The sequence below is a fragment of the Rhinoraja longicauda genome, chromosome 7, assembly GCF_053455715.1.
Source record: "Rhinoraja longicauda isolate Sanriku21f chromosome 7, sRhiLon1.1, whole genome shotgun sequence".
NCBI classification, from domain to species: domain Eukaryota; kingdom Metazoa; phylum Chordata; class Chondrichthyes; order Rajiformes; family Arhynchobatidae; genus Rhinoraja; species Rhinoraja longicauda.
The window spans coordinates 20,576,784-20,604,241 of NC_135959.1; the positions used below are offsets into that span (position 1 = coordinate 20,576,784).

At 45.0% G+C, this 27,458-nt stretch overlaps 1 protein-coding gene across 1 annotated transcript in view; it reads left to right on the forward strand.

The window, feature by feature from the left end:
- Nucleotides 1–1,408: 1,408 nt before the first annotated feature.
- Nucleotides 1,409–27,458, forward strand: part of LOC144595141 (solute carrier family 15 member 1-like) — a 45,166-nt gene continuing 19,116 nt past the window's right edge. Inside the window, exons 1-12 of the mRNA XM_078402237.1 lie at nt 1,409–1,493; nt 2,114–2,255; nt 6,734–6,853; nt 9,079–9,178; nt 10,084–10,174; nt 11,519–11,599; nt 14,681–14,763; nt 20,926–21,012; nt 23,352–23,441; nt 24,148–24,192; nt 24,304–24,336; nt 24,436–24,524. Coding sequence (XP_078258363.1) covers nt 1,409–1,493; nt 2,114–2,255; nt 6,734–6,853; nt 9,079–9,178; nt 10,084–10,174; nt 11,519–11,599; nt 14,681–14,763; nt 20,926–21,012; nt 23,352–23,441; nt 24,148–24,192; nt 24,304–24,336; nt 24,436–24,524 — 1,046 coding nt within the window. The remainder of the gene's footprint in view (nt 1,494–2,113; nt 2,256–6,733; nt 6,854–9,078; nt 9,179–10,083; nt 10,175–11,518; nt 11,600–14,680; nt 14,764–20,925; nt 21,013–23,351; nt 23,442–24,147; nt 24,193–24,303; nt 24,337–24,435; nt 24,525–27,458) is intronic.

The following is a 27,458-nucleotide window of genomic DNA, read 5'->3' on the forward strand; positions in this document are numbered from 1 at the left end:
TCAGGCAGCTCTGTGGAAAGGGAAACGATCTTCAGACTGAAACATTAAATGCTTCTCTTTCCACAGATGCTGTCTGACTTGCTGAGTGTTTCCAGCAATTTCTGGTTTTATTATCTTGTTGGTATACCTTGCTGGCTTGCACATTAATGTAGGGGCTATGTTTGGGTTGCATATTAATGCAGATGCTGTGTTTGGATGGTATGTTAACATATTGCGTTTGACTTTGACTACAATAACTCCTTTTCCTTGGTTTTCCTAATTTCCTGGAATTAACCTGACAGCCCCTGACCTGGGTATGGTCCTCACCTCCCAATCCTACCTTCTAGCAACTCAATCATCATCCCCTCCTCCCCACTGCCCCTTTTTTTATATTCTTTCCTTTACATGGACATCACTGATGATGCCAGCATTTATTGTCCTTCCCTCACCACATGAGTGATCAGCCTGGTAACTGAGAGAGACGCAAAATGCTGGAGTAACTCAGCAGGTCAGGCAGCATCCCTGGAGAAAAAGGAATGGGTGACATTTTGTGTCGGGCCCTTTCTGCAAACTGAGGGCATTGTTAACTGAGAGCATTGTTGTAGGTCTGCAGTCAGTTTTAGAGCGGATCGGGTAAATATAGCAATGAACTAGATTTCTCTAAGGATGAATGTAAAATGCTGGAGTAACTCAGCAAGTCAGGCGTCATATCTCGAACAAATGGATAGGTGACATTTCAAGTTAGGACCCTTCTTCAGACTGATTGTGGGGAATCTGTAAGTGCGATGCCACCTGACCCGCTGAGACCCCCCATTCCCACCTATCCACGCTATTCCAGCATTACAGGGCAGCACAGTGGCGCAGCGGTAGAGTTGCTGCCTTACAGCACCAGAGACCCAGGTTCGATCCTGACTGCGCGTGCTGTCTGTACGGAGTTTGTGCGTTTTCCCCGTGACCTGCGTGGCTAATCTCCGGTAGACACAAATTGCTGGAGTAACTCAGCGGCAGCATCTCTGGAGACAAGGAATGGGTGACGTTTCGGGTCAAGACCCTTCTTCAGACTGATTATCTCCGGGATCTCTGGTTTCCTCCCACAGTCCAAAGACGTACAGGTTTGTAGGGTTAATTGGCTTGATAAAATAGTAAATTGTCCTGAGTGTGCGGGGATTGCCGGTTGCCATGGACGCGGTGGGCCGAAGGGCCTGTTTCCATGCTGTATCTCTAAACTAAACTAAACTAGATACCTCCGACTCATCTGACACAGTTGGCTGCGTTGGGCATCCAATGGACAGTTTATGGTCCAGTCCATCAGCCCTGCAGGTGAAATAGTTTGCTCCTCTGATACCAGTTTGTCGTACGTTATTATCCAGTTCCTCGTAGCAGCTGGAATATTGAAGATCGGATGTAATTTATCTCTGTTTTCTTTCAGATGACCATTTTTGGATATCCCATCAGCATAGGCTTCATTGTTGTCAATGAATTCTGCGAAAGATTCTCCTACTATGGAATGCGAGGTACTAGCAGTTCTGTACCTAAGTCTCATTGAACCAAAATCCTTAACCTTTAGTTTTGTCTGTCCTTTCTCGGTTCTGAACTGGGTGGGGTGATGAGGTGACGGGGTGTTAAGGGTATTGGGTGATGAGTTACTGGGGTCCTTGACTGGAGAAGTGAAGATGCCGCCTGTAATCCTTTATCCTGATGCAAAACGTCTGTACAAAAAAAGGAGCAACAAACAAGTGATAATAAACAGGTTCAGTAGCACCGTGGCTACATAGTTGGATCAGCACCAGCAGCCAGAGTTTGAATCCTAACACAGTGGGTGAGGATCAACGAAAACAGAGGGTGGATGCTAGAGTGTACAAGACTCTATACAGGATACAGGCAGCAGAGGTCTGGGTGATACCGCGTTTATAGGCTGGGAGAGGACATGGGTCATCGGGACTGAAGCACACGAAGGCAATGAACGAGGCCTTCAACAACTGGTGAACCAAGAGGGATGGCCTGTTAACATAGAGCAGAAAAGCAACAGAGGCCCACTTTATGATGCAGTTCAGTTTCCTATTTTAGAGATGATGAATTGTCTGTGAATAAGTGATGTAGTGACAATTCCCTCCTCTCCGTCTCTTTCACATAGCGGTCCTCGTCATATATTTCCGCTACTTTCTTCTCTGGGATGAAGATCTCGCTACTGCAGTTTACCACGGCTTTGTTGCGTTGTGCTTCCTCGCACCGATCCTTGGAGCAATCATTGCTGACTCCTGGCTGGGAAAATTCAAGTAGGTTCCTTATTTAGATTTTATTTAGTTAATAAACATAGAAAGTCTGGCGATGCTATAGCATCTGTGACAATATTCTAAAATATATTCCAGCCTTTGTAAGAGCAAGCTCCACGTTGTACCATTGTGCAAGTAATCAGTAGATTGTGGGATAATTATCAGCTAGAAGACTAGACAACTCCCTTGTTGATCAGGAGCTTGGGGTCTTTGGAGCTATTGGAGAGAGTAGAAGGGGCCTTGATTTGAATTATTGTTCAAAAACACATCACCTCTAGCTGTGCATTTGAGTGTGCATATGTGTGCATGACTGAATGTGAATTATTGTTTGTGCTAGTGCAAGCTTGTGTATCAATAGGCAAATGTGTTCCTCGTTGTGCTAAAGTGTATGTGTGTGTCTCTTTGCATGTCTGTCTGTATATGTGCATCAGTCAGGACTTGTGAATCAACGTGTAGGAGTGTGTTTGTGTGTGAAATAGCGTGCGAGTGAAAGTGTGAGACTCGGAGTGTATGCCTATGCATGAAATTCAACATGTGTGTCACTCAGATTGTGTGTGAGCTTGTGAGTTAAAGTGTACATGGTTTTTCTTTGTGTGTATAAGAGTGTTTGAGTGTGGAGAGGAGGTGAAGGCATTGGTGTGCAAGGGGAGGGTGGGAGGTGGATATTCACTAAATTATTTGAAGATCATGAAAAAGAATATGTCATAACTTCATAAGTTATAGGAGCAGAATTGGGCCATTCGGCTCAGCAAGTCTACTCCGCCATTCAATCATGGCTGATCTATCTTTCCCTCTCAACCCCATTCTCCTGTCTTCTCCCAATAACCACTGACGCCCATACTAATCAAGTATCTGTCAAACTCTGCCTTAGAAATATCAATTGGCAATCTCCACAGCCTTCTATCATATCATATCATATATATACAGCCGGAAACAGGCCTTTTCGGCCCTCCAAGTCCGTGCCGCCCAGCGATCCCCGTACATTAACACTATCCTACACCCACTAGGGACAATTTTCTTTACATATACCCAGCCAATTTTCTTTACATATACCCAGCCAATTAACCTACATACCTGTACGTCTGTGGCAAAGAATTCCACAGATTCACCACCGTCTGACTAAAGACATTCTTCCACGTCTCCTTTCTAAATGTAAGTCCTTTTATTCTGAGGCTATGGCTTCTGGTCCTAGATTCTCTCACTAGTGGAAGCATTCTCTCCACATCTACCCTATCGAGGCCTTTCACTATTCGGTAAGTTTCAATGGGGTCCCCCCCTACGTGTCAATTAATGGTGGGAGAATGAAGGAGGGTACTTCTCCCACGCATGTGAAGCAACATCAGAGAACAGCTCCGGTCATATGCTTGCATCTTTGATTATAAATCTATAGACATGTGCAAGCTAGAACATTGTAATGGTGTTTGGGAGTCTGTTTTCTATGTGTAGGAAAAAAACTGCAGATGCTGGTTAAAATTGAAGGTAGACACAAAATGCTGGAGGAACTCAGCAGGTCAGGCAGCATCTCTGGAGAGAAGGAATGGGTGACATTTCGGGTCGAGAACCTTCTTCAGACTGATGTCAGGGAAGGGGGCGGGACAAAGATAGAATGTAGTCGGAGACAGGAAGACTAGTGGGAGAACTGGGAAGGGGGAGGGCATAGAGAGGGAAAGCAGGGACTATCTGAAGTTAGAGAAGTCAATGTTCATACCGCTGGGGTGTAAACTACCCAAGCAAAATATGAGGTGCTGTTCCTCCAATTTGCGCTGGGCCTCACTGACAAAGGAGGAGGCCCAGGACAGAAAGGTCAGATTGGGAATGGAAGGGGGAGTTGATGTGCTGAGCCACCAGGAGATAAGGCTGGTTAAGATGGACTGAGTGGAAGTGATCAGCGAAACGATCGCCGAACCTGCGCTTGGTCTCGCCGATGTAGAGAAGTTGACACCTGGAACAGCGGATGCAGTAGATGAGGTTAGAGGAGGTGCCGGTGAACCTCTGCCTCACCTGGAAAGACTGTTTGGGTCCTTGGATGGAGTCGAGGGGGAGGTAAAGGGACAGGTGTTGCATCTCCTGCGGTTGCAGGGGAAAATACCTGGGGAGGGGGTGGTTTGGGTGGGAAGGGACGAGTGGACCAGGGAGTTTCAGAGGGAACAGTCTCTGCGGAAAGCAGAAAGTGGTGGAGATGGGAAGATGTGGCCAGTAGTGGGATCACGTTGGAGGTGGCAAAAATGTTGGAGGATAATATGTTGTATGCGACGGTTGATGGGGTGGAAGGTGAGGACAAGGGGGACTCTGTCCTTGTTACAAATAGGGGGAGGGGGAGCAAGAGTGGAGCTGCGGGATATCAAGAGCCTCATCTATAATGGAAGAGGGGAACCCTCATTTCCTAAAGAATGAGGACATCTCTGATGCCATTGTATGGAACACCTCATCCTGGGCGCAGTTGCGGTATAGACGGAGGAATTGGGAGTAGGGGATAGAGTGGGAAGAAGTGTAGTCAAGATAGCTATGGGAGTCAGTAGGTTTGTAGTAGATGTCGGTCAATAGTCTGTCTCCTGTGAAGGAGATGGTGAGATCCAGAAACGGTAGGGAGATGTCGGAGATGGTCCAAGTAAATTTGAGAAATTTAGTGGTGAAGTTGATGAAGTCAGTGAATTCTGCATTGGTACAGGAGGTAGCACCAATGCAGTCATCAATGTAGCGGAGGTAGAGATTGGGGATAGGGCCAATGTACGCCTGGAACAGTGATTGTTCGACGTACCCTCCAAAGAGGCAGGCATAGCTAGGGCCCATGCGAGTGCCCATAGCTATGCCTTGGATTTGGAGGAAGTGGGAGGAGTCGAAGGAGGAGTTGTTGAGGGTAAGAACCAGCTCTGCTAGCCAGAGGAGAATATTGGTAGATGGAAATTGGCTGGTTCTGCGGCCGAGGAAGAAATGGAGGGTTTTAAGACCCTCCTGGTGGGGGATGGAGGTGTAGAGTGACAGGACATCCATAGTAAAGATGAGGTCGTGGGGGCCTGGAAAACGGAAGTTATTGAGGAGACGGAGAGCATGTGAGGTGTCTTGGACATAGATAGGGAGGGATTGGACCGGGGGGATAGGATGGAGTTGAGGTAGGTGGGACAAGAACAGGCAGAAACAATGGGTCTGCCAGGACAGTTCTGTTTGAGGATTTAGGGAGAAGATAAAATTAGGCTGTGCGGGGCTGGGGAACGATAAGGTCGGAGGCTTTAGAGGGGAGAGAGCCAGAAGTAATGAAATCAGTAATGGTGTTTGAGATTAAGGCCTGGTGCTCGTCTGTGGGGTCATGGTCCAAGGATAAGTAGCCAAATAATTTCCACCTACCTCGACTCTATCCCCCCTAGTTTACACCCCAGCGGTACGAACATTGACTTCTCTAACTTCAGATCGTCCCTACTTTCCCTTTCTATCCCCTCCCCCTTCCCAGTTCTCCCTTTAGTCTTCCTGTCTCCGACTACATTCTATCTTTGTCCCGCCCCCTCCCCTGATATCAGTCTGAAGAAGGGTCTCGACCCGAAAAGTCACCCATTCCTTCTCTTCAGAGATGCTGCCTGACACGCTGAGTTAGACAATAGACAATACACAATAGACAACAGGTGCAGGAGTAGGCCATTCGGCCCTTCGAGCCAGCAGCACCATTCAATGTGATCATGGCTGATCATTCTCAATCAGTATCCCGTTCCTGCCTTCACTCCATACCCCCTGACTCTGCTATCCTTAAGAGCTCTATCTAGCTCTTTCTTGAAAGCATTCAGAGAACTGGCCTCCACTGCCTTCTGAGGCAGAGAATTCCACAGATTTACAATTCTCTGACTGAAAAAGTTTTTCCTCATCTCTGTTCTAAATGGCCTACCCCTTATTCTTAAACTGTGGTCCCTGGTTCTGGACTCCCCTCAACATTGGGAACATGTTTCCTGCCTCTAACGTGTCCAACCCCTTAATAATCTTATATGTTTCTATAAGATCCCCTCTCATCCTTCTAAATTCCAGTGTATATAAGCCTAGTCGCTCCAGTCTTTCAACATACGACAGTCCCGCCATTCCGGGAATTAACCTAGTATACCTTCGCTACACGCCCTCAATAGCAAGAATATCCTTCCTCAAATTTGGAGACCAAAACTGCACACAGTACTCCAGGTGTGGTCTCACTAGGGCCCTGTACAACTGCAGAAGGAGCTCTTTGCTCCTATACTCAACTCCTCCTGTTATGATGGCCAACATTCCATTGGTTTTCTTCACTGCCTGCTGTACCTGCATGCTTCCTTTCAGTGACTGATGTACTAGGACACCCAGATCTCGTTGTATGTCCCCTTTTCCTAACTTGACACTCCAGCATTTTGTGTCTACCTTCTGTTTTCTATGCTATCAGGAATGGGCACCATCACCGCTTCAGGCCTTCCACCGAGCGACATGGAAGTGCTTGCAATCTCCTCAAATAAATCTTAACATTTTTATTGCAACAGGACTATCATCTACCTATCTATTGTGTACACCATTGGACAGCTGGTTGTATCGATCAGTAGTATTGCAAGCTTATCTGACACTACTGGAGATGGTCAGCCAGATAACGTGAACATGCATATGTAAGTAAACTTAACTTTTCAATTAAAGTTAAATTAGAAGCGCGTTAACATATCTCTGGGGTGGTCTTGAACCTACAAACGTTGTTTAAAGGTGACTATTGAATGCTGGTGATCCAAGAAATCTGGATGTTCTCTGACAGTGTGTTTGAAAGTAGGTACAACGTGTAATTAGGAATGTTGGTCCTTTTTACAGGGAATATGAAGTAAGAAGTAGAGAAATCTTGCTTCAAGAAGTTGGTGAGACCGCATAAAGCTTTGGACTCTTTTAAGAAAATATGTCCTTGCCATGAAGGCAGTGCAGAAAAGATTCACTGAAGGATATGAAGGATTGTCCTACGAGGAAATATTAAACATCTTGGATTAAGGGCAGAAAAATGGTCAGCCAGGCAGACAGCAACTGGAGAGGAAAACAGTGTTAACAACTTGAAATGTTAATTCTGTTTGTCTCTTCACATACACTACCTGACCAGCTGAGGGTTTTTTTTTTTTAGCATTTCCTGTTGTTATTTCAGATTTGCAGGAACTTCAGGATTTAAAAAAATGTCATTAAGCAGAATGGAATTTGGAAATATTATAGGCGATTACATTGCAACACACAAGACACTCTGTGGATTGGGCACAGTGGATGCTTGGAAGCCTTTCCTTTGCTTGCTGGGGTATTTCGAATCAAGATGATGATGATACTTTATTGTCACATGTAGAAATTATGGACAGGGAAATGATCTGTTTTTGCATACAATGCACAAAGTACACAAAGAAACACCACATATCTGGCGCCGACAAAATTACAAGGTACCCATTAGAGTCATGATGGTCCCCCTTTGTTCTCAGCGCCACCCACTTCCGAGTTTCCCCCTCCCCCCCCCCCCCCAGCTGCACTGGGTCACTCTTTGTTCACGGCGGCATTACTTCAGGATTAGAGGATGCCTGTTCAAAATGGAGACAAGGAGCAATTCCTCCTTTCAAGGGATTGGAAATGAAATCTTTGTCATTTGTTACTTGTGCAGTTGTAGACGTGTAGTTGTGTTGTAGCGTATGGAAGAAGCAAATGAGAGAAAACGCGCAAAGTTAATTTAGATTTAGAGATACAGCGCAGAAACAGGCCCTTCGGCCCACCGGGTCCGCGCCGCCCAGCGATTCCCGCACACTAACACTATCCTACACCCACTAGGGACAATTTTTTACATTTTCCCAGCCAATTAACCTACATACCTGTACGTCTTTGGGGTGTGGGAGGAAACCGAAGATCTCGGAGAAAACCCACGCAGGTCACGGGGAGAACGTACAAACTCCGTACAGACGGCACCCGTAGTCAGGATCGAACCTGAGTCTCCGGCGCTGCATTCGCTGAAAGGCAGCAACTCTACCGCTGCACCACCGTGTCGCCGGAAGACATGCTTTGACCCCATAGAGGTGGGCTGTAGAGGCTTTGCAGGACACTCGCTCTGCAAAGTCCTCAACCAGTTGGGCATTACGGGGCTGGCAAAGAAGAGGGCCATTCAATCCGCAAGTGAAGCTGCAGAGAAAGCCACTAGATGGCTTTGGATTAAGAGGGCTGATCCGTGGGCGGTGACTGCTGGGACGCAAGTCGGGGCCTGATCAACCCCGGCTGGGTCGCCTGGGCGAGGGTGTCTGATGTTGTGAGACCCGAAACACCCGATGACCCCAGGTCACATCACTGAGGATGCATCCCAGTGCATCCAGAAGATGTATCTTGCACATAGGGGGGGGGGAGGTAGGTCATTTAATAGATTAAAAACAGGAGATTTCGGAAATTCAGGGACATTGAGTATTATGGGGACAATAGCATGACAAAGGCGAGTTGTAAGCTAACTACCCTCTAAATTACAAATCATTGGCGCAGGTAGGATGAAAAGTGGAAGTTGTAGGCATGTGAGAGAGAATAAGTTGCAGAGTGTCAAGGAAATTAGAAGAGGGGAGGTCGGACTGATGGAATGACTCCCCTGGGAGTTGGCATGCATTTTGCTGGATGACTGACCTCCTTCTGTGTGTTAGAAAAAAATATATAGGATGGTGGAGATGAGGCAAGATCAGATAGACTCTGCACTTCGTGAGACAGCTTTGAGGGGGTGAATGGCCAGCTCCTTACCATTGTGTTCTCTGGCTCAGAGGTGAGAATGCAACCTAGTAAACTGCAGCAAACCTCTCCTTCAACACCTGCACCAAGGTACCTGGGTTATAATGCAAGATTCTATTTCTCCCAGAGCGTTGTCGATGGTCGGCTTGCTGCTCATTGCTTTGGGAACAGGTGGCATCAAACCATGTGTGTCTGCTTTTGGTGGAGACCAGTTTGAGGACCATCAGGTAAACACGCCCATTAAGTTTAAAGTGCGTTTTTTTAATCTGCTGCTAAAGACACACAAAAAATATATATATCTGCTGTAAAATATTTTGTATGCCAACAACCACTTCATAGCAATGGAATATCTTTGGGGTTAATTGCACAGCAATATGCAAGGTTTTTGGTAATTAGGCAAGCATGAACATTACAGGACATGTTGTCCCTTGTTGAATGAGGCACTTAATGATGTGCCTTGTTAGTTAGACTTAACCTGCACTCTTCACCTCAGGATAATTTCCCCCCATAACTAGCTGGGAGACATACCTGGTCAAGAAAGCAATGAGACCAATTGTCTGTCTCCTGACCTGAATGAGATATGAATACTGGGAGAGGAAGGGTGGCAGAATAAATCGTGTGAATTCAAGTCAGATGCAGAGACAATAAAAGGAGGGGGAGAAAATCGTGTAGATTGAGAGAGAATGAAAGGAAAACCAAGAAAACATGTTACGGTCTTAACATCTCTTAAAGGTTAAAAGAATGCTTGCCTAATTAAAAATCCGTGAATAATTTACTACTGTTGGCAAGAGACCCTGGAGTTTCTGGGCCAGTGGGGATTAGAAAGACAGGGCATCATTAAAAGAATCATTCGTTACACTGTTAAGTGTCTGCCTCTAATTTTCTGCAGTAAGCTTAACAGTTAAATGCATCTGTTCAATGGAACATTTGGGTTGGTTGAAAGGAAGGAATATTTTCCTCACTACAATTGATTGGAGGATTTAGGCAAATGTGTGTCAGTAAACCTACTGTTACTCCAACAGCAGCATCAGGCCGGGTCAATGCTACAGAGTAAATGTATGAGTTGAGAATATCTCTGAGTGCCTTTGATTCCTTTTGCTGCTGTAGTCAATTTTCTCTTCTTTCTCTCAAGGAAAGGCAAAGGAGCAAGTTCTTCTCAATCTTCTATTTATCAATCAATGCAGGAAGTCTTATTTCCACAATTGTTACTCCCATCCTGAGAGGTAAGCTTGTCTAATGAAGCAAGTATCAAGTGCAACTATCAACTGCAAACTTTTTGATGGAACTATTAAAAAACAACCTTTGTTGATCAACATTCTGATTTTAAAAAGCATTGAAGCCAAATGCAAATAATCTGGCATTCTTAATTTCTACCATTTTCTGGATGCAATGATTGAGTATGCCTTTCAGTGTGGCCCAGTAAAACTATTACTTCATCAACGGAGTTGATTATTACTCCATGTGTTAGTTTTGACAGAGGGACTTGGTCTCCACAGTCTTCTGTGGCAAAGAATTCCACAGATTCACCACCCTCTTACTAAAGATATTTCCTCCTCATCTCCTTCCTAAAAGTACTTTAACCCTTAAAGCCCGAAACAGCTGGGGTTTAAAATTCTCTTCGTAGTTTTCAACCCATGCGGTTGTCTAATCAGTCACTTCCTCTGCAGTCTCCTTCAGCCTTACAAGCTTTACAGCACGCTGTTCCTGGATTCTTTTTAATCCTTAGTTTTGATGGCACTGTCATTTGTGGCTGTCCCAACATCTCCCATGGTTTAATGTCAAATGTTGCAAGGATGCTCCATTGAAGTGACGCTCCAGTGAAGTATCTGGGATCGTTTTGCTCTTGTTAAAAGCACTCTATATATTTTAATCGCCACTGTTGTTGGTGACTGTGCTCTGGTCTCCCTCCAAGGGCAGTAGGTCCTATAGAGACTGCAGGGGGAAGTGATTGACTAGACAACAGCATGGGTTGAAAACTATGAAGAGAGTTTTAAAATCCAGCCGTTGAAGTGCACTGGCCCAAGCTAAAGTGGCACGGCGGCATAGCGGTAGAGTTGCTGCCTTACAGCACTAGAGACCCGGGTTCGATCCTGACTATGGGTGCTGTCTGTGCAGAGTTTAAACGTTCTCCCCATGACTGCGTGGGTTTTCTCCGGGAGCTGCGGTTTCCTCCCACACTCCAAAGACGTACAGGTTTGTAGGCTTGATAACATTGTAAGTTGTCCTTAGTGTGCGTAGGATAGAGTTAGTGTGTGGGGATCACTGGTCGGCACGGATTCAGTGGGCCGAAGGGCCTGTTTCCTCGCTGTATCTTTAAACCCAGCTAACAAACTTAACTAAACTAAACTAAACACAATATTCCCAATCTGGTCCAACAAGTCCTCTGTATAACTGTGACCTTCCCAACCTGTCCTGCCAATCTTTGTATTCCAGCTTTCCTCTCAAATGAATCCTGACTGTTAGCATATTTAATTTTGCCCCCAAACCTTGAAATAGCAAGTTATGAATAATTCCTGAAATGGCTTTGTGCATTAGGCTTCTAACCAGAGAATGCTCTCATATTTTAGAACAAAAATGTGGCAAGGTCCCCCAGTCATGTTATCCTCTGGCCTTCGGGATCCCAGCGGCACTGATGGCAGTAGCTTTAGGTAAGTCTTGTTCATTCTTTCCTCCAAGATATTTTGATGTGTTGCTTCAAACTATATTAGTTTGAGATATAGATAAGCACAACAAGGTAAATGATGCTGGTTTGGGGATGAGGGGGGGGGGGGGGTGGGGGGTGTGGGGGGACTGTAGTAACCATGTGGACCATGTGGGTTTTTTTGCTCCTGGGTACGACTTCCATTAATTTAACTTATCTCCATGAAGGGATGGATCCTACATTGACAATGCATGAGGGGTCGCTGATGATATGGGATGGTTCAGGAACCTTCAGAGATTAAGGACTGGCATGCTTGGCGCTGCAGTAATAAGAACAACAATCTTCAGAGAGTTGAGAAAATGTCCTTGTGCCTTATTTACTCTGAACATCTCCATTATAAATCTGTAATGTTGTGCACCATAGAAGGGGTCCATTCAGCCCCTTCATGCCTGTGCTTACTCTTTCCAAGATGTCAGCAGTTATATCCTTTCCTTTTAATACTACAGGTGAAGGAGTGGGAGGATGGGGGGAGAGGAAAGGTGTTTGATTTAATACAGTAGTTGGAGGAGAAAAGGCATGTGACAAAACCTCCAGTAAATGCCTATCATCAGAGTGGGAGGCTTTCCGGATCGCATTTCCGGTCGCTCTGCGGCCTAACATCATGAAGCTGGAGGCCTTGCCTGGAACTGGCTTTGAGTCCCCGCGGGGTGTGGACTTACCATCTGAGCGTACGATCCCTTGCCTGGATCGACGCTCCAACGCGGCCTGCGGACTTTAACATCATGGAGCTCGCAGTCTCGGGTTGAGACCATTCGGGAGCTCCAATAGCTGCACGAGGTTCAATAGCCCTGACCCGGGGTCTGATCGCCTGGCATGGGGGAGCTGAAATCCACCCCCCCCCACCCCCCCCCACCCCCCCACCACCCCCCCCCCCCCCCACCCCCCCCCCCCACCCCCCCCACCCCCAATGCAGGAGCTTGATCGCCCCGACGGGGAAGGCCCGCCGCCGGCTACGGGAGTTAAGATTGTCCCGTCGATAGAAGGTTGAGGGGGGATCTTATAGAAACTTACAAAATTCTTAAGGGGTTGGACAGGCTAGATGCAGGAAGATTGTTCCCGATGTTGGGGAAGTCCAGAACAAGGGGTCACAGTTTAAGGATAAGGGGGAAGTCTTTTAGGACCGAGATGAGAAAGTTTTTTTTCACACAGAGAGTGGTGAATCTGTGGAATTCTCTGCCACAGAGGGTAGTTGAGGCCAGTTCATTGGCTATATTTAAGAGGGAGTTAGATGTGGCCCTTGTGGCTAAAGGGATCAGGGGGTATGGAGAGAAGGCAGGTACAGGATACTGAGTTGGATGATCAGCCATGATCATATTGAATGGCGGTGCAGGCTCGAAGGGCCGAATGGCCTACTCCTGCACCTATTTTCTATGTTTCTATGTTAGAGGCCCCCGATCGCAGGAGCTTGAACAAAGAAGGGAGGGATGGAACATTTTTTCGCCTTCCATCACAGTGAGGAATGTGGAGGAGTCACTGTGGTGGATGTTCATGCTAAAATGTATTTTGTGTGTCCTGTTGCTCTTTATTGTTATGACTTTATGGCAAATGAAGTTCCTAGTATGTTGCAAAACATACTCGGCTAATAAAGTATTATTGTGATTGTGTGATTATCATGTTTTGAAACCATGTTGTTCATTGAAACTATGTTGTTGTGACATGCCGATTAAGTACACAGTGTACTAATGTCATGTGATCATGAGCAGTCTGCAGGGCAGATGCAATTACAAGCCAAGATTATAAGTCATTGGAAGTTGTTAAACATGAACCATGACACAAAGTGAAGTCTACGTTCTTTCTATTTATTTGGACTTGGTAGCCCCAAAACATACAAGGAACCTTTTAATAAAGGGTTAATAATTCTAATAGTCATTCTTGGTACTCAAAGGAAGATAAATGAAATCAAACCAGATTCTGCATGGAAAAACTTAGCAGATTGTCTGCATCTGTGGAGAGAGAAAATGGGTTGATGTGTCAGATGTGTGAATCTTTATCTGAACCAGAGGAAGCATCCTTGGCGATGCATGGAAGGGGGAGAGCAAAAGCAACTGGAAGACTTGTGATAGGATGGAAGGCAAGACGGAATAAATTACCAAAGGGACGATGGTGAAAGAGATGGTGATCAGACAAGAAATGAAATATGAGATGGATTAAAAATGCTGTACAATGGAACAGCAGAATTACGAGGTCATTTTCATTCCTTTACCAGAACCTTGCTTAAGGGGCAAAGAGCAGTATTTACAATCCTTCCCTAATCCTGGTGAAGCTGTTCCTACAGTGCTTTGGTGAGGGAGTTCCAGGATTTAGACCCAGTGATGATGAAGGACCAGTGATATATTTCCAAGTCAGGCTAGTGTGGTACTAGAATTGTAAAAACACACACCTCTGGATTCAGGGACAGTTTCTTCCCAGCTGTTATGAAGCAACTGAATCATCCTACCACAACCAGAGAGCAGTCCTGAACAGCTATCTACCTAATTGGTGACCCTCGGACCATCTTTGATCGGACTTTACCGGCTTTACCTTGCACCAAATGTTATTCCATCATGTATATGGTTCGATTGTAATTATGTATTGTCTTTCCACTGACCGGTTAGCGCACAACACCATTTTTTCACTGTATCTTGGTACACATGATAATAAACTAAACTAAACGATATTTGGAGAGGAACCTGCAGGTGGCGGTGTTCCCTTGTACCTGCTGCTCTTGGTGGTGGAGGGCACATGTCCGGGAGGTGTTGGAGTAGTTTGGGTGAGTAACTGCTGCACATACTGTAGATAGTACACACTGTGGACTGATGTGAATGGATGTTTAAGATGGTAAATGAGAGGTCAATCATGTGGGCTGCTTTGTCCTAGATGGCACTGAGCTCTTTGAGTCTTGTTGGAGCCACTCTTCCAGACAAGTGGCTGGTATTCCATCACATTCTAGATGTCCCCAACTGTTCTCCAGGATTGTGTAAAGCTTCATGGACTTACTTTGTATTCAAATGATGACAATCCATTAACCAGAGCATATTGTGTGTTTCAGTTGTATTTATTGGAGGAAATTCCTTGTACAAGAAGTCTTCTCCACAGGGGAATATCGTGCTTAAAGTTGTAAAGTGCATTGCAGTAAGTAATAATACAGCCACCAAATTCTTTCATCTAAAGAGCGCAGTGGATTGGGGATCTTGACATAAATATTTCTGCTTCTTCACTATAATTGTCTGACTTTTGCAAAAAAATAGGTAATTCTGTAGAGTGACTAACTCTCTTGGGAACCAAATTTCGTTGCTCTTGAACAAGTGCAGTGGAAATAACCACTTTGAGGTTAGTTACAACACGTGTCCATTAATCTTGCACTATTTGCTGTTATGATCAAGGACCATTCTCCACCTCAAAACACCAGCATTTTGTTGCTGGGAAGAACTTCCTCAATAGTGGTAGACTTGGGATGCCTTATAGCTCTGTGTACGAGGAAGATGGATGAAGCTGACGTGACCTGGCAGTCTCGAGTATGTTGGTAAAGAATTATTTGAAAGGTCATCTTGGTGAGCTGCTTTGTCGGTAAAGGGAAAGGAAATGCTGGAAATCTGAAACAAAAAATGACAGAAATAGTTGCCACATCTCTTTGACAATACAGACCAACTGCCAAGTCAAGTTACAATGTGTCGGTTAGCAGAGGAATTACTTAAGGGCCTTTCCCACTTTGGCGATTTTTTAGGCGACTGTCATAGTCGTAGCAGGTCGCCGAAAAACCGGCGACTGGACCTCCCTACGACAATGTCTACAACAAGCTACAACAACCTGCCACCAACTCGACGTCAAGCTACCGACAACCAGAGCGCCAATTGTCGCAACTTAGGACGTCCACCTACGACCGCACCTACGACAACGCACGTCGACACCCACGACAACCTACGACCACACAGGCACCAACCTACGACCCTGTTGGTGCCAACTGAAGATAATTCACGTCATTTTGGCCTCCAAAACAATGGAATCACCCAGTTTCTGTATAAAAGGGGGTTTAGGGTAGGGTTTCCAATCATTCTGCATCATGACTACCATGGAGTAACATCAGATGGCATTGCTCTCACAAGAAGAAGAAGCCCTGCTGCTTGCAGCGGCCCTCATACTTAAAGATCAGCAAGACAGAAGGACAAGAAGAATGGAGGAGAAGAAGCCCAAGAAGAGGTCTGTGTGGTTAAAGCACTTGTCCCTGAAGAGACCAAGGTTGGGCCAGTATGACAATCTGATGACTGAGCTGTAGCAAGAAGATGAGGCTGCCTTCATAAACTTCACTAGGCTCCCCCCTGAGCTGTTTCACGAGCTGAAGACACGGGTGGGCCCTCTCCTGGAGCTAAAGGAATCCACTGGAACCAGGCCAGTACCTGGCCATCACCCTCCGCCACCTGGCATCAGGAGACTCCTACAAGAGCCTCTCCTACAGCTTTCGTGTGGCCCACAACACCATCAGCAAGGTTGTCCGAGAGACCTGTGAGGCCATCATCAATGCTTATGAAGATGAAGTCATGGACTGCCCCAGTACACCAGATGAGTGGAAGAGAGTGGCGCAGGGCTTTGATACCAGATGGGACTTCCAGAACACACGTGGGGCGGTGGACGGCAAGCATGTGGCCATCAGGTGTCCACCCAATGGAGGTTCCACGTACTTCAACTAGAAGAAGTTCCATTCCATCATACTCATGGCTGTGGTGGATGCAAACTCCAACTTCCTTTTTGTGGATGTGGGCACACCTGGCAGTGTCACAGATGGTGGGATCTGGAGAGAGACCTCCCTTGGGAAAGCACTGGAAGAAGGAAGAGCAAGCAGGCTTTCCTGATCCAGAACCTCTGCCAGGAGAAGACAACCCTGACATCCCATTCACACTGGTTGGTGATGACGCCTTCCCACTCAGGTCATGGATGATGAAGCCATACTCTCGCAGGCGGATGTCAAGGGAGCAGAGGATCTTCAACTACAGGCTGCCCAGGGCTAGGAGTGTCGTGGAACACGCCTTCAGCATCCAGCAGATTCAGATGCTTGCTGACTACAATGCAGCAGGAGCCCAAGAATGTGGAGACCATTGTCTACGCAGCATGTATCTTCCACAACCTGGTCAGTAGCAGGAGTGGAGCAGCAGCAGCCATGGTGGAGGGTGACCGAGTGGACAACTAGACAGGCAACATCACACCAGGCTCATGGAGAACAGGTTGCACCGATGGTGGGACTGAAGATATTGCCAAGAAACACCTCCAACAAGAGAGCCAAGGACCAGAGAGACCATCTCTGCACTTACTACAACTCCGAACTAGGCAGTGTACCATGGCAGAATGACATGATCTGAAGACCAGCAGCAAACAGCCCACACCACAAGCAGAAGTCCACAACTCCAGGAAGAGAGCCCACAACAGACCACAAGAAAAGCCCCTTTTCAGGGCCATCCACATCCTCCCAAAAGAGTTTAATTTTCAATGCAGTACAATGCTTGTGTTTGTGTTTGTTTTATTGATCAAAATATATGAAAAGAGTTTGCTTTTCAATGCAGTGCAATGCTTGTGTTTGTGTTTGTGTTATTGATCAAAATATATATGAAATTAAAAATGTTTGAAAGTGATGGCATGAGAAACTACTCTGAAATACAATATCTTCATACACCAATGGAATTCACCGAAGTCAGCACCGGCGAAAACCCACGCCACCTGGCGACAACCTATGACGGCACCTACGTCAGGAGATGTCAAGCTACGCTCATTGGCGTCAAACCTACTGTCACTTAAAAATTTTCAACATTCTGAAAATCCAGCGGGCGACCAGAAAGACGCTACGACTCATTGGGCGACTGAGGAGACGACTCACGACCATACAGGCGACACCCCGGCGACCACATGGCGACAGCCTAGTCGCCTGTATTTGCCTAAAAAAATCGCCTAAGTGAGACATAGGTTTTAGACATCGCAGTATAGACAGAGGCTACTTCACCCAGTAGGTACAATCTTCTCACAAGCCACGCCCACGCCACCAACACAATCCATCAACAAATCTTGAACAAGCAAGTCTGCAGAACATCAAGACCTCCACCTGCGCCAGTTTTGATCTGTACCGTCACAAATTGGTGCAGAGTGAGTAAACAGACAAAAGTGCAAAGATATCACCTCCCACGAAGCACAGGAAAACAATTAGAAATGGTAATAAAGAAGTGGGAATCAGCTCTTGGTCGCTGCTACCAGAATCTCTCTCCTTCCCCACTGTGATGTATATGTAATGTAAATGCCAGTGCCCCCTTGTAAAGTAAAGGGGGAGATGTGATGTAATTAAAGTAAAGGGGGAGATGTGATGTATATGTAATGTAAATGCCAGTGCCCCCTTGAGGCCAAGAGCAGAAGCTTGCCAATGGGCTTGTGCCTTGTGATTGAGGTCAGGTGACTTCTAGGGCCAATGGGCTTGTGCCTTGTGACTGAGGTCAGGTGACCTTCTAGAAGTTTCCTGGTGAAGGATCAGTAATAAATCTTCTTACAAGATGTCGGGCGTATATTCACTGTGCTAGCCACAACAGGGTCTTACAGAGGACATTACACCCACCCCCAATAATAGATTTCCTTAGTATTGTTAAAATGGTGAGAGATTGAAAAGTGTAGCTGTTCAGAGAGACCTGGGTGTCCTTGTTTCTTAAACCGATGGAAGTTATTGGTTAGGTACAGTAAGCAATTGTAGTTTGGCCTTCATTTAAAGAGAATTTCAATGTAAGAGTAAGGAAATCTACAGTAACTGTAGATAAACAGGGCTCCAGTGAAACAGTACTTTTAATACGAGTGGAAAGGAACTGCAAAAGCTGGTTTACACCGAAGATAGACACAAAATACTGGAGTAACTCAGCGGGTTGGCAGCAACTCTGGAGAAAAGGAATAGGTGACCTTTTGTGTCAAAACCCTTCTTCAGATCCTTTTAATACTTTTGATATTGTGTGTCTCTCTACCTAAGGGTATATTTGCAATGCCACAGCAATTCACTAGATCATGGGCTGTTGGGTTGTCCTATCAGTGGAGATTAGGAACAGTGACCTCTTTGCCCTTGAGTTAAGAAGGAAGTAATCTTCTTGAAATATACAACTTTCTTACAAGGCTTAACAAAATACATATACAGTGCATTCAGAAAGTATTCAGACCCCTTCACGTTTTCCACATTTTGTTACGTTACAGCCTTATTTTAAAATGGATTAAATTCTTTTTTTTTAATCATCAATCCACATACAATACCCCATAATAAAAAAGCGAAAACAGGTGTTTAGAAATTTTTGCAAAGTAATTAAAAAGAAATAACTGAAATATCACATTTACATAAGTATTCAGACCCTTTACTCAGTACTTTGTTGAGGCACCTTTGGCAGCGATTATAGCCTCATGTTTTCTTGGGTATGACGCTACAAGCTTGGCACACCTGTATTTGGGAAATTTCTTCCATTCTTTTCTGCAGATCCTCTCAAGCTCTGTCAGGTTGGATGGGGAGCGTCGATTTACAGCTATTTTCAGGTCCCTCCAGAGATCGGGTTCAAGTCCGGTCTCTGGCTGGGTCACTCAAGGACATTCACAGAATTGTCACGAAGCCAGTCCTGCGTTGTCTTGGCTATGTGCTTAGGGTTGTTGTCCTGTTGGAAAGTGAAACTCCGCCCCAGTATGAGGTGCAGACTGCTCTGGAGCAGGTTTTCATCAAGGATCTCTCTGTACTTTGCTTCGTTCATCTTTCCCTCGATCCTGACTAGTCTCGCAGTTCCTGCCACTGAAAAATGTCCCCACAGCATGATGCTGCCACCACCATGCTTCACCATAGGTATGGTATTGGCCAGATGATGAGCGCTGCCTGGTTTCCTCCAGACGTGATGCTTGGCATTCAGGCCAAAGAGTTCAATCTTGGTTTCATCAGACCAGCGAATCTTGTTTCTCATGGTCTGAGAGTCCTTTAGGTGCCTTTTGGCAAACTCCAAGTGGGCTGTCATGTGCCTTTTACTGAGGAGTGGCTTCCGTCTGGCCACTCTACCATAAAGGCCTGATTGGTGGAATGCTGCAGATATAGTTGTCCTTCTGGAAGGTACTTCCATCTCCATGGAGGAACTCTGGAGCTCTGTCAGAGTGACCATCGGGTTCTTGGTCACCTCCCTGACCAAGGCCCTTCTCCCCCGATTGCTCAGGTTGGCCAGTCGGCCAGCTCTATGAAGTCCTGGTGGTTCTAAAGTTCTTCCATTTAAAAATGACGGAGGCCACTGTGCTCTTCAGGACTTGCAGTGCTGCAGAAATAGTTTTATACCCTTCCCCAGATCTGTGTCTCGACACAATCCTGTCTTGGAGGTCTATGGACAATTCCTTCGTCTTCATGGCTTGGTTTTTGTTCTGACATGCACTGTCAACTGTGGGACCTTATATAGACAAGTGTGTGCCTTTCCAAATCATGTCCAATCAATTTAATTTACCACTGGTGGACTCCAATCAAGTTGTAGAAACATCTCAAGGATAATCAATGGAAACAGGATGAACATAAAGCTCAATTTTGAGTGTCATAGCAAAGGGTCTAAATACTTATGTAAATGTGATATTTCAGTTATTTCTTTTTAATTACTTTGCAAAAATTTCTAAACACCTGTTTTCGCTTCTTTATTCTGGGGTATTGTGTGTAGATTGATGATAAAAAAAAAAGAATTTAATCCATTTTAAAATAAGGCTGTAACGTAACAAAATGTGGAAAAAGTGAAGGGGTCTGAATACTTTCTGAATGCACTGTACCATGGATGATGTTTCCCTGACTGAGGTGTCTGGAATCAGAGATCACAGTCTCAGAATAAAGGCCCAGAAATCAGGACAGAGATGGGAAGAAATTTCTTCGGTCAGAGAGTGGCGAATCTTTTGAATGCTGCACCGAAGAGCTCAGTCGAGGGTCAGTTGCTGGTATATTCAAAGTACAGGTTGATGATTTTGAGGAAATTAAAGAAATCTCAGGATATGGGGATTGGGCAGGAATGGAGCTGAGCTCATGAACACTCTAAGTTGAGGAACAGATGCAAGGGTCCAAATAGCATACTCCTTCTTTCTAGGTTCCTGCATGATTAAAATCATTGCAAGCATTTTAATCAGGGGGAAATTGATGAGAATGTGCGGAGAATAAAAAATGGTATTCATGATGGATGTGCTCCATTCTGTGCTCCATACGTTCCTGAGGATTTCCATGACATACTTTTATTAAACCTTTTGTTGACCCTTGTTAATAGTATTTCAAAGTGAATGTTTTTTTATCTCCGACAGTTTGCAATCAGAAACAGATTCAGGCATCGCAGCAAGCAGTACCCCAAACGAAAACATTTTATGGATTGGGCTTCAGAGCGATATGATGTAAGTTGTTGTTGGAAAGAACTCCATATTTGTTTCTAATTATGGAATTTCACTACAAACAAGACTATTTAGTCATACAGTGTGGAAACAGGCCCTTCGGCCCATTTTGCCCACAACGACCAACATATCCCATCTAGACTACTCCCACCTGCCTCCATTTGGCCCACATCCTTCTAATCCTTTCCTGTCCATGTCCCTGTCCAAATGTTTCTTAAATGTTGTGATACCACCTGCCTCAAGTACCTCCTCCAGCAGCTTGTTCTATACACCCACCACCCTCTGCGTGAAAAAGTAATCCCTCGGGTTCCTATTAAATCTTTCCTCTCTCACCTTAAAGCTATGTCCTCTGTATCTTGATTCCCCTACTCTGGGGAGGAGACTCTGTGCGTCTACTCGATCTATTCTTCTCATAATTTTGTACACCTCTATAAGATTGCCCTTTATCTTCCTGTGCTCCAAGGAATAGAGTCCTAGCCTGCTCAAACCTCTCCCATAGCTCCCTAACATCTCCCTCTCCCTTTGACCCATCATGTCCATGAAAACCCTTTGAAAGAGCCCCTCATTAGTCCCAAATGTTCTACTCTTCTCCCACAGCGAGGAGGTTGTTCCTTTTCCAAGTATTTACACAATTCCGTTTTTAAAGCTGTAATTATATCTCCTTCCACCCTCTTTCAAATATTGTGCTTGAGATTATAATTATGTAAAATCTATGCCTACTTGAACTCATCCCACTGCCAGTTTGCCTTGTAAGATCCATCAATCAAGACCAATTAAACCTCCCGCTAACGTTCTCTGCAGTAAGAATAACTCCAGCTTTCACTGTCTCTCCAGAGAGCTGAGCTACCTCATCGATGGAGCCTGTACAGTAAACCTTCTCCATATTCTGCTCAGGCCTTGGCATCCTTCCGAAAATGACCCAGTTATATTTCCAACTTCCCACCCAAAGCTAATGCCGCAGATTACGAATCTCGGACTGTGGATCAGAGTCCAAAACTGAGATCTGGTGTAACAGGAGTGGAATCAGGGAACTGCTCAAGTCCAATGGTGTTTATTGTCATATGCACAAGTATGTTGAGGTACAAATACAATGAAAATCTTGCTTGCAGCTGAATCACGGGCAAATAGACCACACACAAAAACATCAATTATAAATAAATCATGCACAAGTTATACATAAATTCTGCAAGCCAGTAAATATAAAAAGACCACGTGTAAGAAAAAAAAAACAAGACATTAGTGCAAAACATAATTAGAAAGCCAAGTCCATGGTAATGTAAGCGTTGGCCTGTAGTGTTATGTACTGAGGTGGGATAATGGTTGTGCGGGTCGGTTCAAGAACCTGATGGTTGTAGGGAAGTAGTGTTACTGAACCTGGTGGTGTGGGACTTCAGGTTTCTGCACCTCCTGCCAGATGGTAACAGTGAGACGAGGGTCTCACAGGAATTAAAATGTTCCAGTTTCAGGAGAAGCAGTGCCAGTCCCTTAATATTTTGGAGAGAATGATCAAAACTTTTATTGGATCATTTTGGGAGTGGGGTTGGGTGAGACCTGCTATTGTTGCACCTGACCTTGTCCAAACCCTGACTCTACAGGTAAAAGATGGGCAGCGTTTGATTCAACAACAATCAATATGGGTCAATGTATGGGCTGAAAGGAGATAGATTTTTGTTCACACAAGGGAGAATGGGATGGGTTGGTAGCGTAAGGGTATAGATGGGTGGGACAGTGGTGCATCTGGTAGAACTGCTGCCTTGCATCCCTAGTGACCCATATTCTACTCTGACCTCGGGTGCTGTCTGTGTGGAGTTTGCACGTACTCCCTGGGAATGCGTAGATTTCTTCCAGAAACTCTGGCTTCCTTCCACATCCCTGAGATTTGCATGCTACTAAGTTTATTGAATGCTTTGAATTGCAGCTAATGCAAAGGTGAGTGGTAGAATCTGGGGGAGAATTGATGGGAATGTGAGAAGTAAAAGGGATCAATGTACAAATGTTGCTTAATGGTTGCCGTCAACTCGATGGGACAAAGAGCCTCCTCCGTTGCTGCAGGATTTCATGGTTCTGACTCTGGCTAGTATCATTCTGGGAAAGACTTGAGGGGACGAAAGGCCTTCTTCCTGTTTGTACGTTCCTACTTTCAACAATGCATGGGAATTGCAGGATGGACTCAGATGGACTTGGCTTGTTCTGTGCTGAGCACCAACTGTTGCTGCTGGCATTGATATCAGCAAGTCCAATGGGCAATGTCCATTCACATTATGTTTCCAGCTGTGCAGAATGGGTGTGGGAAACTATTTTCTGCCTTCTCATTGTCTCTTCTCTTTTATCAACTGGTTTAGGAACATTTGATTACTCAAATCAAGATGGTGCTGAAAGTTCTCTTCCTGTATATCCCTCTTCCCATGTTCTGGGCTTTGTTTGACCAGCAGGTAAGGCATTCGTATTTTAAGTAAAGTACAAAGTGGATAGATCAAATAGGATCACAAAGGCCATTTAGCTCTTTATGCCGACAAAGCCTTTAAATATGACCACAGGTCATCTTTACCTATAATTATTACCTATTATTACCTATACTGATCTCATTTCCCCAGATTCTCCTATTATCAAAAAATCTGTTGATCTCTGTATAAAATATAGGCAGTGATATAAACTCCATAAAACTCCAAAGACTTGCTGTCCCTTTTCATTTCATCCATCATGTCTTCATGTCCCTTCCAGAAACCCATTCCTGCTCTTCATTTCAACCGCTCTCAGTGGGTGTGAGTCCCTCTAGAAACATAGAAAATAGGTGCAGGAGTAGGCCATTCGGCCCTTCGAGCCTGCACTGCCATTCAATATGATCATGGCTGATCATTCAGCTCAGTAGCCTGTACCTGCCTTCTCTCCATACCCCCTGATCCCTTTAGCAAAAAGGGCCACATCTAACTCCCTCTTAAATATAGCCAATGAACTGGCCTCAACTACCTTCTGTGGCAGAGAATTCCACAGACTCACCACTCTCTAGCTCCCAATCCTCTGGGGAAAGGGGTTTCTCATAAGTTCCTGACTGGATATTTTATTGATTATTTTTACAATTATAACCTCCAAACATGTTATGAAACTAGAGCCTCTCAATACCCATTCTTGTTTCTACAGGGTTCGAGATGGACTTTGCAAGCTATTACAATGAATGGAAATTTTGTAAGGATATTAATAAGTATATTAATAAACAATTTCACAATATTTTACAATACAATGCCTTTTTTTTTAAACTGGACTGATGGTTATCAATAAATGTTCACCTGTCTTTAGGGAGGCCTTGACATCCAGCCTGACCAGATGCAGGTAAGCATGTTTCAAGTCTCGAGGTGAGTTTTGTGTGTAACAGTCATTCTCTATAACTAAACCAGAATCTAACTGATTTTTGTCCTGGTTTTTATCCAGACGGTGAACCCAATCCTGATTTTGATTTTGGTTCCACTTGTTGACACAGTTGTCTACCCCTTGATTGCTAGGTGCAAGTTAAACTTTACGTAAGTATGACAGGTGACACACCTGGCTGGTTTAGATCAGGATTCTGGGGTCATTTGTGGATGTATTTTAACAGGCTGTAGGGCATGGGAATGAATGATGGTGGATGCTGAAGATGGAAATCAGACTGGTGGTCCCCTTGCAGTAGAGCTTGATGGAGTTATCACGGTAATCCTGGCTTCAAGTGATTCTCACCCGAGCCCTCTGTCTTCAATTGTTGCACTGCTCCAAAATAAGCTTAAGGAACTGGACCTCATCTTCCTCCTTCCATCCTTCAGAACTCAACACTGAATTCAACTATTTCTAATAATCAACCGTTATTGCCTTTCAATATCACAGTTCCAGCATTTACTGTCTTTTATCCCTCTTTCCTGATGATTATTAATAATCATCCATTTTCTCATATCTAGGACTCTTCTTAGGCTCGTCACTAAATCCTTTATATCCATCCTTCACTCTGCTCCATCACATCATGTATCATTGAACTTCTCCTGTTCCTTTTAGATTGTGCGTTCATTATTCACTACAATGACTGCATCTTTAAGTTTAGCTTCCTTCAAACATCTGACCGTCGACCTGAAACCTCAATTACGTTTTTCCTTTTATAGATGCAGCCTTACCTGCTGATTATTGCCAGTTTCTGAGTCCAATATCCATCTGCGGCTCAAAACATCTCTCCTGCACTCCGAGAACCCCAGATTTCTCCTCTTGTCCTCCTCCTTTTAATCTCCCTGGGATAATGATGCCTGCTTGGGAGTATGCACAGAAATATAATTTTAAAGTCTGAATTCTTCATGTCTTGGCAATTCAAGCATCTGTCTAAAAACCTCTTAAACATTGTGATTGTTTCTTATACAACCACCTCTTCTGGAAGTACGCTCCAGATATCAGCCACTCTCTGCGTAAAAAAAAACCACCCATCCCTCGGATCCCCTTTAAATCTCATTCTTCTTATCCTAAAACCCATGCCTTCTTGTTATCCTTCTATAATAGGATAATGATTTTGCCTTCCCACGCTGTCTGGGCCCCTCGTGATCTCATATGGCCACCTATCAGGCCATCCCTCAACTTTCTTTGCTCTAAGGAACACATGTCTAGCCTATTCAATCTCTCCCCAACAATAACATCTTCCACTCCAGGCAATATCCTGGTGAATCTGCTCGGCACTCTCTCCAGTGCATCTCCATATAGCGGTGCCATTCTAGAGGGATATGTAATACACCTACATCATGAATATTGAAGATGTTGTGTTCCTGTTTGGCTCACTGTGTGCCTGGTGCCAGATCCATTAGTTCCCTCTCAAACGTCCTGTGTCTCTCCCCACCTTTGCCTCTCTCAACTTTGTTCATTTATTTACCTCTGATAGTCAAACAAGTTTTGCCTGAAAACCAAACACCTAAGTCAGCCTTGAATATATTCAGTTTTTCTCTCTCCCCAGCTCTCAGGGATAGAGAATCCAAAAGACTCGTAACACTTCAACAGCAGAAATTCCTTCCTACCTTTGTCTACCTACAGATGACTCCTTTATTCTGAAACTATGTCTCCACGTTCAAGAGTCCTCCATGAGGGTTCATGAGACAACTTTAGCATTTATCTCGTCACGGCCCTTGGAAGACTGCACATTTCAATAACGGTGGAAAAATAACGCAGTTAGTAGAGCTCCTGTCTCACAGATTGACCCTGGTTCAATCCTGAGCTTGGGTACTGTCTGTGTGGAACTTGCACTCCCTGTGAGTTTCCCCAGGTGCTCCAGTATCCTTCCACATCCCAAAGATGTACGGGTTGGTTGATAAATTGGCCACTGCAAATTATCCCGAGTGTGCAGGTGACGGGTTGAATCTGGGGAGAGGTGAGGAAAATAAAAAATGTGATTAGTACAAATGGTCGACATTGGCCGAAGGGCCTGTTTGCATGTTGCAGGACACCATGGAAGAGTTCATGGTTAATTCCCATTTAGACAATAGACAATAGACAATAGGTGCAGGAGTAGGCCATTCAGCCCTTCGAGCCAGCACCGCCATTCAATGCGATCATGGCTGATCACTCTCAATCAGTACCCCGTTCCTGCCTTCTCCCCATACCCCCTCACTCCGCTATCCTTAAGAGCTCTATCCAGCTCTCTCTTGAAAGCATCCAACGAACTGGCCTCCACTGCCTTCTGAGGCAAAGAATTCCACACCTTCACCACTCTCTGACTGAAAAAGTTCTTCCTCATCTCCGTTCCAAATGGCCTACCCCTTATTCTTAAACTGTGGCCCCTTGTTCTGGACTCCCCCAACATTGGGAACATGTTTCCTGCCTCTAATGTGTCCAATCCCCTAATTATCTTATATGTTTCAATAAGATCCCCCCTCATCCTTCTAAATTCCAGTGTATACAAGCCCAATCGCTCCAGCCTTTCAACATACGACAGTCCCGCCATTCCGGGAATTAACCTAGTGAACCTAGGCTGCACGCCCTCCATAGCAAGAATATCCTTCCTCAAATTTGGAGACCAAAACTGCACACAGTACTCCAGGTGCGGTCTCACCAGGGCCCGGTACAACTGTAGAAGGACCTCTTTGCTCCTATACTCAACTCCTCTTGTTATGAAGGCCAACATTCCATTGGCTTTCTTCACTGCCTGCTGTACCTGCATGCTTCCTTTCATTGACTGATGCACTAGGACACCGAGATCTCGTTGAACTCCCCCTCCTCCTAACTTGACACCATTCAGATAATAATCTGCCTTTCTATTCTTACTTCCAAAGTGAATAACCTCACACTTATCTACATTAAACTGCATCTGCCATGTATCCGCCCACTCACACAACCTGTCCAAGTCACCCTGCAGCCTTATTGCATCTTCCTCACAATTCACACTACCCCTCAGCTTAGTATCATCTGCAAATTTGCTAATGGTACTTTTAATCCCTTCGTCTAAGTCATTAATGTAT